The sequence below is a fragment of the Nerophis ophidion genome, linkage group LG05 (genome assembly GCF_033978795.1).
Source record: "Nerophis ophidion isolate RoL-2023_Sa linkage group LG05, RoL_Noph_v1.0, whole genome shotgun sequence".
Lineage (NCBI taxonomy): Eukaryota > Metazoa > Chordata > Actinopteri > Syngnathiformes > Syngnathidae > Nerophis > Nerophis ophidion.
This window is the reverse complement of record NC_084615.1, coordinates 63,568,992-63,587,855: the sequence shown is the minus strand read 5'-3', so window position 1 is coordinate 63,587,855 and position 18,864 is coordinate 63,568,992. Positions and strand designations below refer to the sequence as shown.

The 18,864-nt window shown below is 37.7% G+C and overlaps 1 protein-coding gene across 1 annotated transcript in view; it reads right to left on the bottom strand.

Annotated features, from left to right (window-relative positions):
- tenm1 (teneurin transmembrane protein 1) overlaps positions 1-18,864 on the bottom strand; it is a 561,054-nt gene that overhangs the window by 126,518 nt on the left and 415,672 nt on the right. The window contains exons 20-22 of the mRNA XM_061901744.1: positions 11,861-12,113; positions 11,184-11,204; positions 1,450-1,682 (exon numbers count right to left, since the gene is read on the bottom strand). Coding sequence (XP_061757728.1) covers positions 1,450-1,682; positions 11,184-11,204; positions 11,861-12,113 — 507 coding nt within the window. The remainder of the gene's footprint in view (positions 1-1,449; positions 1,683-11,183; positions 11,205-11,860; positions 12,114-18,864) is intronic.

The following is an 18,864-nucleotide window of genomic DNA, read 5'->3' as shown; positions in this document are numbered from 1 at the left end:
AATAAGACAGTGTCAGAAGGACAGCAAGTCAGTCAGTGCTCGCTGAGGACGATGATTGCTGCTTGCTTTCGCCTCAGAGTCTCCAAGATACAGAAAAGTCTCCAAGACACGAAAAAGTTTCCAAAATCACTAGAAAAAGTCACCAGATATGTCGTGAGTAGCTGTTTGCAAAACAAGTCACCAAGAGGATTAGTGACACTGTACACTGTTCATATGAAAGTGCTTCAAAATGGTATTTTAAACTTGATGTGCGCCAATGATAAAACGGTTGTCTTTGCAACACCAACAAGTTACCTTAGTTTTGTCCAAAGTTCTGTTTTGAAGCGAAATGAGCGACTCGCCTCTCAATCACAGATTGTGTAACAAATGCGCACATTTTTTTGATTAAGCCTTAACCTGGAAGTGACTAATTGTCGTTCAGATTTGATAACGTGATATACATATATTTCTAATCACATGTGTTAACGCGTTAACGTTGAGAGCCTTAAAAACAACAAAAACAAAATTACATCAGCAAATACAGTACTGTATACACAGGTATGAGACCAAATATTATAAATAAAAGCAAATTAGTGAAGTAGATGTTAATAACACAGTATTGACAATTAAGATTTTCGTACTACAATTGAAACATTGGATAGGATAGACTTTACCCCACAAAAACACCATCAATAGAAATAACAATACTGATAATGAATAGCACCATTTACTTCTAAAATCATAATTGCAATCGCTTCAAATGACATAAATACATAAATGTAATGAATAATTTAATGACAAAAGAAAAGAGAGAGAGGGGGGTAAAGAAAGAGTATTGAAATGAAATTGTGATATATAAGAGATATTTCTAAACACAAAGCTCTGTGCTACAAAACAAAAATGATGTGCTACTAATTTTTTAAATTTATTATTAGTTTGTCATTTACTGGCGCTAGTAGTGAAAGAGCTAAGCGTACAGCACTGTCAGTGTGCCGTGCTTAATGTGATGTGTGTATTTGTAAACGTGTGATTGTGTACACTTGTAAATTTGTATACTGAAGTGTGATTGTATGCATGAGGGTATGTATGTATGTACATGTGTATGCGTATGTAAGTATTGTGTGTATGTTTGTATGTATGTATGTATGTATGTGTATGCATATGTTTGTACTGTTTGTATGTGTGTATGAATGTACTGTATGGATGAATGTACATTTGTAAATACGTATATTTGCATGTATGTATGTATGTATTGTATGCCCCCACAAACCTAACCTCTTACAGGAGAACATGACTAAGCCCACAACTGGCCATCCCAACCATGACGGCCAAAGCAGGACTGTCCAGCACAAGGCCATGGGAACCAACAACCCCAACCCCAGAGGGACCCGAACGGTGGAGATGGGACATCCAGCATCCACCCTGGCGGAGCCTTTCGCTGAAATATTAATGACTCATAGATGGTCTTACCTCGAGGGTTATTAAGTGCAGCTTCTGTGGCCTTTCTGCCTTCTCCACAGTGGCTTTGGTCAAAGGGTAAACACTGCTCTCCCGTCCCAGCTACCACCTCCAGATTGCGAGAGGGATCTTTTGGCTGACCCAGGTTTCTCACTCTGTACACTCTGCGACTGCTGGTGTCCGACACATAAAGAACTTCCCCCATAGGATCCATGGCCAGGTAATATTTATGGGCTGGGCTGGTGCTGTCAAGGAATTACCAAAAGAGAGATACGTTTACACATTTTTACACTTTTACCAATGATGGTAGGCACTAGCTTTAATGATTATTTTCATCACAGCATCAGTTCAGTTAAGGTATCAGGAGTTTTTCAGTATTACGCTAGTCACATTTAACAATATGTATAAATCTATAGGCCGTCATTTTCAGAAAATGTATAAAATCAAAGCGATTTCAAGGTCAATGAGAAGTAATGTACTCTTTAGTGGCATATCTCCACACTGTAGCTTTTCATTTTTTGGGAAATAATTAACAATATGGTAGTTTTCCTATTATTCTTTAATTCACATAATAATTGACAACCTGATTCGCTTGAGTGATGCATAGGACAACAGTAATGTTACACACACTGCATACTTAATATTATGCCTTTCTGCTCCTTAATCATGTGGTCAGTGAGTTCTGCACATTTTGATTTTTCATCCAGGCATGATATGGACGTAATAAGATCTACAATTGCTTACAATCAGAGAAGTGAGGATGCTCTGTATTTATCAAGCTGGTCCGAGAGTATATTCATCACGAAGAAAGCTTAGATAAAGTGAATGGGGTAGTGATTCATTGGTTTATATCAAACCAAAACTCTTAACGTTCTTCTTCACAGGAATGGTCTGCTTGTGTATTCATTGGCAAATGTGGTGTTAGAATGCATATTCTATATTATGAGAGCTTCTTCACATACGCTGTATTTTGTATGTGTTTCTTGAATAATGTATATTGAATGTAATAACTGTAAACATAGAGAGATCTCAGATCCATGAGTCATACAGACACACACATTGTCAGTCTATTGATGTAGATTTTGTAACAGAATAGCATCTGGAGGAAAAGACTGCAGTAGGGCAGCACAGTGTATTTTTTTTTTTAATAAAAACATTACAATTCTAAGCACACATGGCATTATCACTTCTACTTCACACTTTGAGTCTCAACTGCTATCACTGTGGGCATAAACATACAGTACAATAGTTTTTTGTTAAAAAAACGACCTGCGACAAAGGCTGGTTCACCCCAAAAACCGGACATCCAATACCCAGAAAATCAGGAATGTACTGATTTGTACATGGGGGAACAACCATGAAGCAAACTCATGTCACAGCACAGACAGAGGGATTCTTCAAGACTCAGCTGCCTATACGCACCTTAAAGAAAAAACATTTTTGGAAGATAAAAATGCACACATTCTGGACATAGAGGACAAAAGGTTTAAAAGAGGCACTAAAGAGGCCATTTACTGTATGTCAAAGATAAGAAACCATCTCTGAACAGAGGGGGTGGAATGTCTGCAACATCATCTATCCAACACATACAATACTGTCCTTTCATACCTTGCAAAATATTTGGTAATTTAGCCTCTAACAATTAACAAGACAGGCATTTTTGGCTTCATGTGTGCCCTTTATCATGGATACAACTGAATTGAGTGCAAACCAGAGCTATGGTCTCAGAGATCAACAGAGGTCTCATTCCATTGTTCCATTGCACAACAACAGAGCAAACCCATTCTTCACTGAGCATGTCGCAACTTTCAAAAAATACTGTACACTAGGGGTGTGGGAAAAATCAATTCGAATATGAATCGCGATTTTCACGTTGTGCGATTCAGAATCGATTATCATTTAAAAAAAAAAATTGATTTTATTTTATTTTTTTTAATCAATACAACAAAACAATACGCAGCTATAACATAACAATGTAATCCAATTCCAAAACCAAACCTGGTCCAGCAACACTCAGAACTGCAATAAACAGAGCAATTGAGACACAGAACAAACCAAAAGTAGTGAAACAAAAATGAATAATATCAACAACAGTATCAATATTAGTTATAATTTCAGCATAGCAGTGATTAAAAATCCCTCATTGATATTATCATTGGACATTTATAAAAATTTAAAAAAAGAACAATAGTGTCGCTGTGGCTTACACTTGCATCGCATCTCATAAGCTTGACAACACACTGTGTCCAATATTTTCACAAAGATAAAATAAGTCATATTTTTGGTTTGTTTAATAGTTTAAAAAAAATGTAATTATTGCAATCAGTTGATAAAAAAAAAAATTGTCCTTTACAATTATAAAAGCTTTTTACAAAAATCTAATACTCTGCTTGCATGTCAGCAGACTGGGGTAGATCCTGCCGAAATCTTATGTATTGAATGGATAGAGAATCCTTTTAAATCGGGAAAAAATTGTTTTAGAATAGAATCGTGACCCCGAGAACCGATATTGAATCGAATCGTGGGACACCCAAAGATTCGCAGCCATACTGTACACACTTGGGATCATGCACCATCTTTCTATCTTAGTCTATGAACATGTCTTGAGTGAGAAGTGAAATGTCTTCTAAGACAATCTGATCAGTCCAGTTGTGATCCTTTCAATGGCCTGAGAATAAAACAACATGGATGAATGAAAATATTCACAGGCATCCTCAAAACAGAGACTTTAGCTTGTTTATAGGGATGGGTACCAGAAAACAAACACATTTTCTTGAGTCACTAGTTAAACACCGGCACCTTCTAGTATGTGTGTGACAATCATTGGTACTTTAACTTTAACTTTTTTAAAAAAAACAAATAAGCCTTAATTTTGGATACTATGTAAAAGATATGAACCCTCCTTTTTTAATCATGTGACTTAGTCATGTATTACTTTTCTCACTTTTAAACTTGAATCTTTGAGCAAAAAATCCGCATAAGAATGCTCGACATTTTAATGCCCCAATCTAATCAAAACTCTCTTGAGATGGAAAAAACATTGATAATCAAAACCCTCTTGAGATGGAAAAAACATTGATAATCAAAACCCTCTTGTGATGGAAAAAAAAAACCTAGATATCAACCTGGACATGTTCAGTTCTCACAGTTCAATACCGTTGATCCCGCGGTATTTCGGTTTCAAAACCATAACGCCTGGCGGTATCAAACAAAAGACTCGGTGTACAGTTTTTTCCAGCACTTTAGCGTTGGTCGGGTCTGAAAATAAATTCCGTCTCCTAGAATTCTTTGCGCAGCGCGGGTCGCCCTGTTGGGGGTGTGGAACGCCATAAGCAGGAAGGGAAGTGGGTAATAGTCCCTCCATCTATTTTCTACCGCTTATTCCCTTTGGGGTCGCGGAAGGCGCTGGTGCCTATCTCAGCTACAATCGGGCGGAAGACGGCGTACACCCTGGACAAGTCGCCACCTCATCGCAGTGCCTACTTGCCAACCTTGAGACCTCCGATTTCGGGAGGTGGGGGGTAGGGGGACGTGGTTGGGGGGGGAACGCGTGGTTGGGGGCGTGGTTTAGAAGGGAGGAGTATATTTACAGCTGTTGTGTGCGCAGTTGTGCACTGCACTTTCTAAAGTAGATGTTATCGTCACATATGCATGATTGATTGATTGATTGAAACTTTTATTAGTAGATTGCACAGTACAGTACATATTCCATAAAATTGACCACTAAATGGTAACACCGCAATACGTTTTTCAACTTGTTTAAGTCGGGGTCCACGTTAATCAATTCATGGTACAAATATATACTATCAGCATATTACAGTCATCACACAAGTAAATCATCATAGTATATATATATATATATATATATATATATATATATATATATATATATATATATATATATATATATATATATATATATATATATATATATTTAAAATCCGGGGGCTGGGATGAGGAGCTTTGGTTGATATCAGTACTTCAGTCATCAACAATTGCATCAACAGAGAAATGGACATTAAAACAGTGTAGGTCTTATTTAGTAGGATATGTACAGCCAGCAGAGAACATAGTGAGTTCAGATAGCATAAGAACAAGTATATACATTAGATTATTTACATTAGGTTATTTACAATCCGGGGAGATGGGATGTGATTGGAGAAAGATTAGTAAAGGGTTGAAGTTGCCGGGAGGTGTTCTGGTGCATGTACAGTAGATGGCAGTATTGTCATGTTTAAGAATGTCACATGCTGTTTACGGCAGACGAACTGCCTTACGGTAGAATGGTAGACGTAAATGTGACTGCTGTTGTTGTGTGTTGTTACTGCGCAGGGAGGACTTAATGAAACTGCCTAACAATAAACCCACATAAGAAACCAAGAACTCGCCCTCGATCACTCTACAGTTATAACGTCATTGGGCAGACACGCTCTCAGACACGTCACTCAAGTCCTCATAGAGCTGGAGGGGGCGTGGCCTCCAGCTCCGCCTGATATTCGGGAGATTTGGGGAGAAAATTTGTCCCGGGAGGTTTCCGGGAGAGGTGCTGAATTTCGGGAGCCTCCCGGAAAATCTGGGAAGGTTGGCAAGTATGTCTCAGTTGGTAGCAGTCGATGAGAGGAATTGTTTTTTTTTTTTATAGATTTCCGAAAAATTGTCATCAAGATCTTTCCATAACAATTTCAGTAATCTTGCCGACAAACGGACAAACAAACCCTGGCGAAAAAATAACCTCTTTGGCGGAAGTCTGTGTTCTGTAAAGCAATATTTTCATCTCAAGCGTTTCCAAAGTGACACAGAGCCAGGCAGTCACTTTGCACTGCAAAGAGGTAATCAACCAACACAAAATTCAATGTGAAAAATATGAAAAACCTAAAAACTACTTGATAAATCCTCAATCTACCCAACTATTTTTCCTATTTTTTTCTCTTGATGTCGCGGGCAGGGTGGAGCCAATTGAGCTGCAAGTCACCTCCTGAAAATATATTTAAAGCCAGCAAAGCCAAACATGTGGGGTATTTGTATTATTAAATGTTTAATTTGAGTCAACTTTTATGAAGAAGACCATTTTCCACACTTATATAAGCAAGTCCACTGTGGAGGACACTGCAGGTCAGAAAGTAAAAGTTGAAATCCTCTAAAGTAAACAATACTGTTTTACAATGGATGTTTACATCGTCACTTTAAAGACACGCAACTGTAAGTTTTTTTTAATATTTGGTTGAAACAGTGAAATACCCTGCACAATTTTTTGCACTTAAAAATACATGAATGTTGTAATACATAAGATTAGAACATTTTAGCATTATGTCTGTCTTAAATGACAGTAAGTCACTGCCACTTAATTTTACACACTATAACATTTTTAAGCCTTTTTTTTGTACATATACCATTATAATATCATACTGTGGCCTAAATACCCTAATCATATTGTACCGTTAGATTTGAAACCGTTACATCTAGACAACGCAGTCGCCGGTGCTGTCAGTCATCGAGTCCATTAAGTGCATAACAGTTTACAGAGCTCTTGCACATACATAATTTAAACTTGATCCAAGGAGAGTTTTTTTGGCAAGTTTCAAAGTGTGTCACTGCTCTGCGCGGCATAAAATATTTGTTGGGCCTCTTAAAGTTTCAGCAAGCATTGCACTGTGCACAGCGCATGATTATAAATCACTTCACTTGCTTTTTTGTCAATTAGACGCTCATCTCAAATTGTATTCATCCAGTGAAAGGGAAATCAACAAAAATAACAACCAAAGCAAAAGCAAATTAACTGTAGACTCCCCTGTTCCTTTCGCTTGTAAAAAAAAAAATCGGTCATCAGAGTTAATAGACTCTGTGATCTCGACTGTCTGGGGCTCTCAGATGACTTTGTGGAGGACTTTTTCCCCTTGTGTGTTCCTCTTGAAGGCAGAGAATAGACAATGTTTTTTTACGGTAAGAACATCCCATATTGTTTCCCCTATGAGGACACCTTGTTTTAAAACCCCTGCTTGCTGATAAGCACTTTGCAGGGAAGAATGTGAAGAGAAAGGCTTTGAAAGCTGAATATAGATGAATAATTAATGCATTCGACTTGGGAGAACAATAGTATAGAATAAAAAAGTAACATGCTGCTAACAGTGAAAAGCAGCCTTTGAAGCAGGAAGTGAAGGAGGAACCCTCACGGTGAGGAAAAGGGTATCTTAAGTGCCTCCAGAGAGAAAGCCAAAGTTGTCTTTCTTTTAGGTCCGTCACTTGCCTTCACCCACTTGTCATGTGATTTGACGGACATGTTTATTGACACCTAAGATTGCCAGGTGATCACTACTGTCCCGTATTTTGAAACTATAGTGAGCTTAAAAGGGACACACTTTGTCCTGTCGATGAGGCTCAAACATAGTTTGCAAAATGTCTGTAGAATTAATCAATGTCATGGCATTTTACGTCAAACATATTTCTAGCACTTTTCTGCTCTGTCACCAATTCCAACAAGTTTGACACCATTGGTGTACGCGATAGCACAACTGGTTCCAACTATATCTGTGCAAAATATATACTTTCATGCTCATTCTATAACACATCCACCCGGGGGTGTGCCGTCTGGGCCAGCAAGGCCTTCTCTGCTGGCCTAACATAACCAGAAATCATGATCATAGTTAAAGAAAAAAGTAATTTTTAATTTACATTCCCTAAATATCTAAAAGTATTCATAGTATCTTCATATGCTCCTTCCAGCGCTGTTGTTTTTAGGTTACAGAGTTTTTATCCAATCAGAATTCAGATAGCTTATGTTGCTATTAGGGCTGCGAATCTTTGGGTGTCCCACGATTCGATTCAATATCGATTATTGGGGTCGCGATTTGAAAATATATCGATTTTTTTTTATTCAACGCGATTCTTGATTCAAAAACGATATTTTTCCGATTCAAAACGATTCTGTATTCATTCAATACATAGGATTTCAGCAGGATCTACCCCAGGTTAATGACAGGCTAGCAGAGTAGTCGATTTTTTTTAAAAAGCTTTTATGATTGTAAAGGACAATGTTTTATCAACTGATTGCAATAATATAAATTTGTTTTAACTTTAAATATGTATTAATTTATCTTTGTCAAAACATTGGACACAGTGTGTTGTCAACCTTATGAGATGCGATGCAAGTGTAAGCCACTGTGACACTATTGTTCTTTTTTTTAATTTTTATAGATGTCTAATGATAATGTAAATCAGGGATTTTTAATCACTGCTATACTGAAATTATGATTAATATTGATACTGTTGTTGATAATATTCATTTTTGTTTCACTACTTTTGGTTTGTTCTGTGTCGTGTTTGTGTCTCCTCTCAATTGCTCTCTTTATTGCAGTTCTGAGTGTTGCTGGGTCAGGTTTGGTTTTGGAATTGGATTACATTGCTATGGTATTGTAGTGTAGTGGTTTGTTGGATTGATTAAAAAAAAAAAAAAAATAGATTTAAAAAAAAATGAGAATCGATTCTGAATCGCATAAACGTATTCGAATCGATTTTTTCCCACAACCCCTAATTGCCATGCTGTGCCGAATCTGCCTAGAGCCTTTAGAATCAACAATGCTGGCGTCTGTGCACTGTAAGTGAACGGACACAAACATTTGACAGTCAGTTGTGATAGCCAATCTTGTTGTCAGTAAGGCCTTCTACAAACCTGTGTTTCCATAAATTGATGTAGATGTAAATATAAACTAAATACAATGATTTGCAAATCCTTTTGAACCCATATTCAGTTAAAGGCACTACAAAGACAAGATATTTGATGTTCAAACTCATAAACTTAATTTTTTTTTTTTGCAAATAATAATTAGCTCAGTTTCATGGCTGCAACACGTGCCAAAGTAGTTGGGAAAGTGCATGTTCACCACTGTGTTACATAATATTTTCTTTTAACAACGCTCAATAAACGTTTGGGAACTGAGGAAACTAATTGTTGAAGCTTAAAAAGTGGAATTCTTTCCCATTCTTGTTTTATGTAGAGCTTCAGTCGTTCAACAGTCCGGTCTCCGCTGTCGTATTTTTTGCTTCATAATGCGCCACACATTTTCGATGGGAGACAGGTCTGGACTGGAGGGTTGCCAGGAAAGTACCCGCACTCTTTTTTACGTAGCCATGCTGTTGTAACACGTGCTTAATGTGGCTTGGCATTGTCTTGCTGAAATAAGCAGGGGCGTCCATGAAAAAGACGGCGCTTAGATGGCAGCATATGTTGTTCCAAAACCTGTATGTACCTTTAAGCATTAATGGTGCCTTCACAGATGTGTAAGTTACCCATGCCTTGGGCACTAATGCACCCCCATACCATCACAGATGCTGGCTTTTGAACTTTGCGTCGATAACAGTCTGGATGGTCCGCTTCCCCTTTGGTCCGGATGACACATAGTCGAATATTTCCAAAAACAATTCAAAATGTGGACTCGTTTGACCGCAAAACACTTTTCCACTGTGCATCAGTCCATCTTAGATGATCTCAGGCCCAGACAAGCTGGAAGCGTTTCTGGATGTTGTTGATAAATGGCTTTCGCTTTGCATAGTAGAGCTTTAACTTGCACTTACAGATGTAGCGACAAACTGTATTTAGTGACAGTAGTTTTCTGAAGTGTTCCTGAGCCCATGTGGTGATATCCTTTAGAGATTGATATCTCTTTTTGATACAGTGCCGTCTGAGGGCTCGAAGGTCACGGTCATTCAATGTTGGTTTCTGGCCATGTGATTTCTCCAGTTTCTCTGAACCTCTTGATGATATTATGGACCATAGGTGATGAAATCCCAAAATGTCTTGCCATTGCACTTTGAGAAACTTTGTTCTCAAACCGTTTGACTATTTGCTCATGCAGTTGTGGACAAAAGGGGTGTACCTCACCCCATCCTTTCTTGTGAAAGACTGAGCATTTTTTGGGAAGCTGTTTTCATACCCAATCATGGCACCCACCTGTTCCCAGTTAGCCTGCACACCTGTGGGATGTTCCAAATAAATGTTTGATGAGCATTCCTCAACTTTATCAGTATTTATTGCCACCTTTCCCAACTTCGTCACGTGTTGCTGCCATCAAATTCTAAAGTTAATGATTATTTGCAAAAAAATATATGTTTTTTTAGTTTGAACATCAAATATGTTGTCTTTGTAGCATATTCAACTGAATATGGGTTGAAAATTATTTGCAAATCATTGTATTCTGTTTACATTTACATCTAACACAATTTCCCAACTCATATGGAAATGGGGTTTTTTAGTATTTCTCCAGCAATGGTCATGTGGGGACATCAGTTATGGTATTTTCAGAGGTAATTTTTGAAGTTGGACATCACTGAATGCCGAGGTGGGAAACGCATGGCCTGCCACTGAATCCACCAATATAGTGAAATCATAAACACACTATAAACACATTATCAGCTTAGTATTGGAAACACGTACAAACAAATAGAAATCCTATGTTGTCTATCTAATCTTCTGTTGATATAGTGTTAACTGCATTAGGCTTTGGGCCAGTGGCTCCAAAGCCCACGGTTTTAGAGCAGCTCAAGAGAAAGTAAAGGCTTGCTATTTTAACAGAGATTTTGCTGATTGCACATAGAGGATGACGTGTGTATTGAGGGAGGTCAATGCAGTTTGCAGCAGACAAACACGATATATTACTGTTAAATTGAGGTTTTTTTTTATATTAACACATTCTTTGTGTTTCTACTGTATGTGTGCGTGTCATGTGGAAGTGCTGTTAATTGCCAATTCTCACCTGTGTCTGGTGTCCCGGTTTCTGATAACAAGCCATGACGGAGCATGAAATAAAAAAGAAAACAGAAGGCAAATATGTAATTCATAATTCTATTGAGAACTGTACACATTTCACAAGCCATAGCGAGTCTGTTTCATCCCCATAAAATATGATTACGCTTGATTTAAATGGCTGCATTGCTTCATATTAAATATTTATACAAACAGGAAGGTTTTTCACCATTTCTTCCCATAGGAGAGCAGAGTATCCAATAGAGTCATTTTAAAACCTCTATCTAGAGCAAAACTATTAGTAGGAGATGCAATAAAACCAGAAACTATGAGTTAAGTTTTATAAGAAGAACACTTTAAAGGACAAATGACTGTGCAATCCCATTGAGATACTACTATGCTTGAGAAAATAGAGCAATACAGAATGTAGAGCCTCCAGCACAGTGTGATATTGTCATAATCCAACACAAAAACCCCATTTCACAGTAAAGACTTTCAGCCTCCCTCACAAACCAAAGAGGTAGATTAAAGTGTGTGAAGTCAGAAGTGCGCATACATAGTTTTTGCATGAAGGCAAACTGAGATCAAGCGGATAACACATATGCTAAATACTGTACGCACTAACTCATACATCCAGGTAATGGTACTGTAGTCCAGTTAAATAGGGAGATTAAAGTCTCAACTCACTTAAGTTCCAAAATGGTTCTGGTATATCCGTCTGGATGGACCCTGCGGATGAAGTTGAAGTCTCCGACATACAGAGAACCATCAGGACCACTGGACAGAGCCACAGGGGCATAGAGCATCATGTCCTTGGCCGCGCCAATGCAGCTTGGACCGCAGGGGACGCTCCGGTAGAATCCGTTCCCCATAACAGTGCTGATTACAGAAGGCTGCTGGGAGAGGAATACATTTTCTCCATTCCCCTTGTGAAGGATTCCTGAGAAAACGACAAATAGGTTGAATGAATGTAATATTTAATCCTCAATACACCCGGTCCCTAGCCCGGTTGACATGATTCAAACGGATATTTGAACAGAAGGTGGAGGTAGGACAGTTTCCTCAGCCACTCCCCACTAGGCAGTAAAAAGTGCATTCTCAAACATTTCTACTACAAACAGTGATTACAGTATAACAGTGTTGCAATAAAAACAGCATCTATGAATAGTCAAAAATACAAAAAAAATAGATGTAGGTAAATTGTACAATAGGGCAGCACGGTGGAAGAGGATTTAGTGTATCTGCTTCACAATACGAAGGTCCTGAGTAGTGCGGAGTTCAATCCCGGGCTCGGGATCTTTCCGTGTGGAGTTTGCATGTTCTCCCTGTGACGGTGTGGGTTCCATCCGGGTACTCCGGCTTCCTCCCACCTCCACTGACATGCACTTGGGGATAGGTTGATTGGGAAAACTAAATTGGCCCTAGTGTGTGAATGTGAGTGTAAAATGTTGTCTATCTGTGTTGGCCCTGCGATGAGGTGGCGACTTGTCCAGGGTATACTCGCCTTCCGCCCGATTGTAGCTGAGATAGGCTCCAGCACCCCCCGCGACACCAAAGGGAATAGGTGGTATATATATATATATACATATATATATATATATATGTATATATATATACATACATATATATATATATATATATATATATATATATATATATATATATATATATATATATATATATATATATATATATATATATATATATACTTATATGTATATATATGTGTATATACATGTGTGTATATATAGATATATATATATGTATATATATATCTATATATACATACATGTATATATATATATATATATATACATACATAAATATACATACACATATAAATATATATATATATATATATATATATATATATATATATATATATATACAGTATATATATATATATATATATATAGGGATCGGCGACTTGTCCAGGGTGTACCGCGCCTTCCGCCCGATTGTAGCTGAGATAGGCACCAGCGCCCCCCGCGGCCCTAAAGGGAATAAGCGGTGGGAAATGGATGGATGCATATAGGGATGTCAAGCGATTAAAATATTTAATCACAATCGCACTGTTCATAGATAACTCATAATTAATCACAAAATTGCAGATATATACAGCATTTTTAATCATCAATAAGTGCACTCTAGACAGATAATTTTCAAGTTTTAACTCCATTAAATGACAATTTATTTTGCTTTAAATACATTTGTTTCAAACATTATGCGTTTATACACAGCTCAACATAAAAAGGACAAAAATGATTTAATGACAATTAAAAAAAATGCCTACGGTGTGTTGAGGTTTTGCCAGATTTTGTAGTTAGAGTGTCCACCCTGAGATCGGTAGGTCGTGAGTTCAAACCCTGGCCGCGTCATACCAAAAGCTATAAAAATGGGATCCATTACCTCCCTGCTTGACACTCAGCATCAAGGGTTGGAATTGGGTGTTAAATCACCAAAAATGATTCCCGTGCACGGCCACCGCTGCTGCTCACTGCTCCCCTCCCCTCCCAGGGGGTTAGGGTGATGTGTCAAATGCAGAGGATAATCTCACCACACCTAGTGTGTGTGTGACAATCATTGGTACTAGCGGTGTACTTAAAACAATGTTATAGAAAAATTCAATTATGTATAGTCGCGCCAGAGAGTAGGGGGCACAAAATGTTTTCTTTTTGCCAGTGGGTGTAACAGAAAATAATTGAAAATAACTGAGCGAATCTATGCAAGAATGCTGTTCACGCTAATTGTACGTCCATACAACTCATCATCACACATCACTCCAACCGACTTCTCCAAAGTGGGCTGGCTCAGGGTGGAGGACAGAGTAAAATATCTTGCACTGAGCCTAGTCTATAAAATCCGCTACACCTCCCTGATACCGAAATACATGTCAAACTACTTCCTTAACGTAAATGACCACCATAACTACAACACCAGGGGGAGCTCCACAAACCACGTTAAACCCAGATTCCGATCTAAAAAGGTCTTAACTCATTCTCTTTTTATGCCACATCAATGTGGAATGCACTCCCAACAGGTGTAAAAGTAAGTGCATCTCTATCCTCTTTCAAACCCGCTCTAAAACAACACCTCCAGGCAACTTCAACCCTCTACTAACACCCTCCCCCCTTTACATCCCATCCCTCCGGATTGTAAATAACCAAATGTAAATAATCAAATGTATTTCTAATGTATATACTTGTTCTTATGCTATTTAAACTCACTATGTTCTCTGCTGGCTGTACATATCCTACTAAGTCAGACCTACACTGTTTCAATGTCCATTTCTCTGATGATGCAATTGTTGATGACTGAAGTGCTGATATCAACCAAACCCTCCTCATCTCACCTCCCGCATTGTAAATCATTCAATGTATATACTCTGATGATTAACCTGTGTGATGACTGTATTATGCTGATAGTATACTGTATATTTGTACCATGAATTGATTTACGTGGACCCCGACTTAAACAAGTTGAAACACTTATTCAGGTGTTACCATTTAGTGGTCAATTGTACGGAATATGTACTGTACTGTGCAATCTACTAATAAAAGTTTCAATCAATCAATCAAAATGTTTTGTTTATAGGTACAGTATTTTTGAGCTCATTTGCTTTACTTATGTTTTCCGTCATTTATTTCCTTTGTTTGTATTTGCATGTCTCATGACACTTTGTTTGTGCGTAATACTTGCTACATTGCTGTTTATTGTCGATATGCAATGTTTTTACAGACCACATCAATCGTTACACGGCTTGATCAAAGATTGTAAATAAACCCACAAAACAAAAGAGATCCTGAAGTATTCTTTAACTTGGACACACCCCTCCATACATTTGGCCCCTCTAAGCCAGTAATTCTAAGGACATTCCTCTGAGGACCTCTCTGCTTTAATCAGTCTGTCGTAGTTGCACATGCATAATTTGTGTTCAAGTGTTTTGGGGCGTGTCAAGCCCACCAAGAGTGTGATAACCAGGAAACGGGTTGAAAAGGACAAAGTAGCTGCCGGCACGGTCAGAATCGGAATCAGAATAGTTTGTATTTTCATTGTGTGAGAACGGGCTCCCAAACTAGGATTTTTTTCTTGTTGCAATCGTGCAACATAGGACACATATAACAGAGAATAGGTAATAAAATGAGCTGTAACTAAGCAATCCTGGTATGTTTTTTTTGTGGGAACAGAAAAGCAAGCCGAAATTCGCAACCATATATTCAAAAAGAAGCCTATAAAACTGAAACCCACCTCTCACTAACAACTGCAAATTTTGGAAAAAGTGGATTGTAATACGCTATGATGGGAATACCGGAGACACTAATAGCTCACAGTGACAGTGGATAGAAATAACTTTGGTCTTGAGGAGAAAGTGACCTGCCAGGGTTTGGAAGCTAAACTTGCCAGCATATTTACTATAACTTTTTCCATTTCCACTCATGTTCTCTATTCATTCCTGTGACTCTACATCAGCTGGAACACCGCCACTTTTCCACAGCTACAATATGACCTGAGGATCACACAGGATTGCGTGAATACAATCTTATAAAATGCCTTTTTGGGAAACGTTCGTTAACTCGTTATTTTAGCGTTGACAATGAGAGCCCATAAATACATTATAACCCCTTAAAGTTGTAAAGTTATACAGTTAGTGACTAAACCAACATTTTTGAAAGAGTATTTACAAATCGTGTATAAGACTTTTTACTCCGTTCAGAAGGCACTGAATCATTCATTTGCTACATGTTTTGCTTCTTCTTAGTTTTTTTTGTGACACAGTGGAAACATATGAAATCTGAAAAAAAATCTAACACAAAGAAAATAAAATATAAGTAACTAACACAAAATGTCCATGTACAGGAAATACATATTGGTGAAAAAAAGGCTGTAGCTACAAAATATAGTTAAAGCAAACTTACCATATCCAAAGCATGAACAAATAATCCAACTATAACATAGAAACATGGACATTTGTAAAGCTTGGTTAACTAAAAACAGAAAATACTCACTTTAGCGCATTGTGAGGCATGTTTTACTAAAAGCTTGTCTTTGGTGTGAAAACCAACAACTAATCTTAAATTGTGCAATCATTTTACATTGAGAACACTGAAAGCTTAAAAAAAAAAAAAAAAAATTAAACAAATATCACATTCCCTGCTAATGAAATTGTAGGACTTAGTCCCCCTGTTGTTTTCTTTGCCCACCCACAATTGGCAGTATGATAACTGAAGTAGTGCAATGTTTGCTATTGAATTGGTGAAAGTTATCAGTTATTCCAAGGCAGTTTTATGAGTGATGCTGCAAGAGTCAAGTTTGACACCTGTAACAAATCAATATTTTATGACGCCAATGTCATACAAAAAAGATAACACATGAAATAACAATGATGTTAAATGTGGCTTTTTTGCCACACAGTCCGGTGTCCTGCTGCCTCCCCAGTCTGGTGCACAGCTGAGGCAGCATTTAACTTCCGCACAGCCCCCCGCTCTCTTTAATTACTTCTCATGTGTTTTAATGTAGCCAAATTCATTATAGAGTTGGTTGCATTTGCATTTGTTCTGTGTGTCTATTGTCAGACAATAGTTTGAACATGGTACAGTGTTTTTTTTTATATCACAGCCCATTTGCTAACTACCAGAGCTGTCGCAGTGCAGTGATAAAATAATTTTAGATTCACAGAGACCTTTAACAAAACCAACACAAAGTCCCGTGATTTGCCTGTGCTGGCATTTAAAATGATGAATTACAGAAAAAGTTAAAAACAATCCGACTCTAATTGAGTTGCTTAGGACTTCTTTTTTCTTTTTTTTTTTAAATGTTTTTTTGTCAATCAGTACTGTACTCGCACCAATTGTAGAGGCTCAGCCTTTCTAATATATATATATATATATATATATATATATATATATATATATATATATATATATATATATATATATATATATATATATATATAAATAAATAACTGAAAACATGTTTTATATTCCTGCAATGAGGTGGCGTCTTGTCCAGGGTGTACGCCCCCTTCCGTCCGAATCCAGCTGAGATAGGCTCCAACAACCCCCCATGACCCCAAAAGGGACAAGCGGTAGAAAAATGGATGGATGGATGTTTTATATTCTAGTTTCTTAAAAATAGCCACCCAGTCACACTCTGATTGCTGCTTTGCACACTCGTGGCATTCTTTTGTTGAGGTTCAAGCAAACCTGCGAAGTGAAAACCATTTCAGGTGACTACCTCTAGAAGCTCATTGAGAGAATGCCGAGCGTGTGCAAAAAAACAAATGGTGGCTATTTTGAAGAAACTAGAATATACAACATGTTTTCAGTTATTTCACCTTTTTTTGTTAAGTAGATAACTCCTTTTGTGTTCATTCAAAGTTTTGATGCCTTCAGTGACAATCTACAATGTAAATAGTCATGAAGATAAATAAACTGTATGTATATATATATATATATATATATATATATATATATATATATATCAACTAAACTTGATGTGCACCATCAAGCATGGAGTGATAGTTTAATAACTTATAAACGCACGCTTACCTTAGCTAAAGCTAAATATTACTCAAATCTCATCCACCTTAATAAAAACGATCCTAAATTTTTGTTTAATACGGTAGCATCGCTAACCCAATAAGGGACCCCTTCCAGTAGCTCCACCCACTCAGCAGATGACTTTATGCAATTCTTTAATAAGAAAATTGAAGTCATTAGAAAGGAGATTAAAGACAATGCATCCCAGCTACAACTGGGTTCTATCAACAGATACGACTGTATATACGGCGGATACTGACCTCCTAAATAGTTCTCTCTTTTTGATGAAATAACATTGGAGGAATTGTTTCAACGTGTAAATGGAATAAAACAAACAACATGTTTACTTGACCCACTTCCTGGGAAACTTATCAAGGTGCTCTTTTTATTTTTAGGTCCATCAGTGCTAAATATTATAAACTTATCACTTTCCTCTGGCACTGTTCCTCTAGCATTCAAAAAAAGCGGTTATTCATCCTCTCCTTAAAAGACCTAACCTCGATCCTGACCTCATGGTTAACTACCGACCGGTGTCTCACCTTCGTTTTATTTTTAAAAATCCTCGAAAAAACTGTTGCTGAGCAGCTAAATGAACACTTAGCGTCTAACAACCTCTGTGAAACCTTTCAATCCGGTTTCAGGGCAAATCACTATACTGAGACAGCCCTCGCAAAAATGACTAATGATCTATCGCTAACGATGGATTTTGATGCATCATCTATGTTGCTGCTCCTCGATCTTAGCGCTGCTTTCGATACAGCCGATCATAATATTTTCTTAGAGCGTATCAAAACACGAATTGGTATGTCAGACTTAGCCCTGTCGTGGTTTAACTCTTATCTTACTGACAGGGTGCAGTGCGTCTCCCATACTGTAACAGTGTGACCTCGGACTATGTTAAGGTAACGTGTGGAGTTCCCCAGGGTTCGGTCCTTGGCCCTGCACTCTTCGGCATATAGATGCTGCCGCTAGGTGACAACATACGCAAATACGGTGTTAGCTTTCACTGTTATGCTGATAACACCAAATTCTACATGCCCCTAAAGCTGACCAACACGCAGGATTGTAGTCAGCTGGAGGCGTGTCTTAATGAAATTAAACAATGGATGTCCGCTAACTTTTTGCAACTCAACGCCAAAAAAACGGAAATGC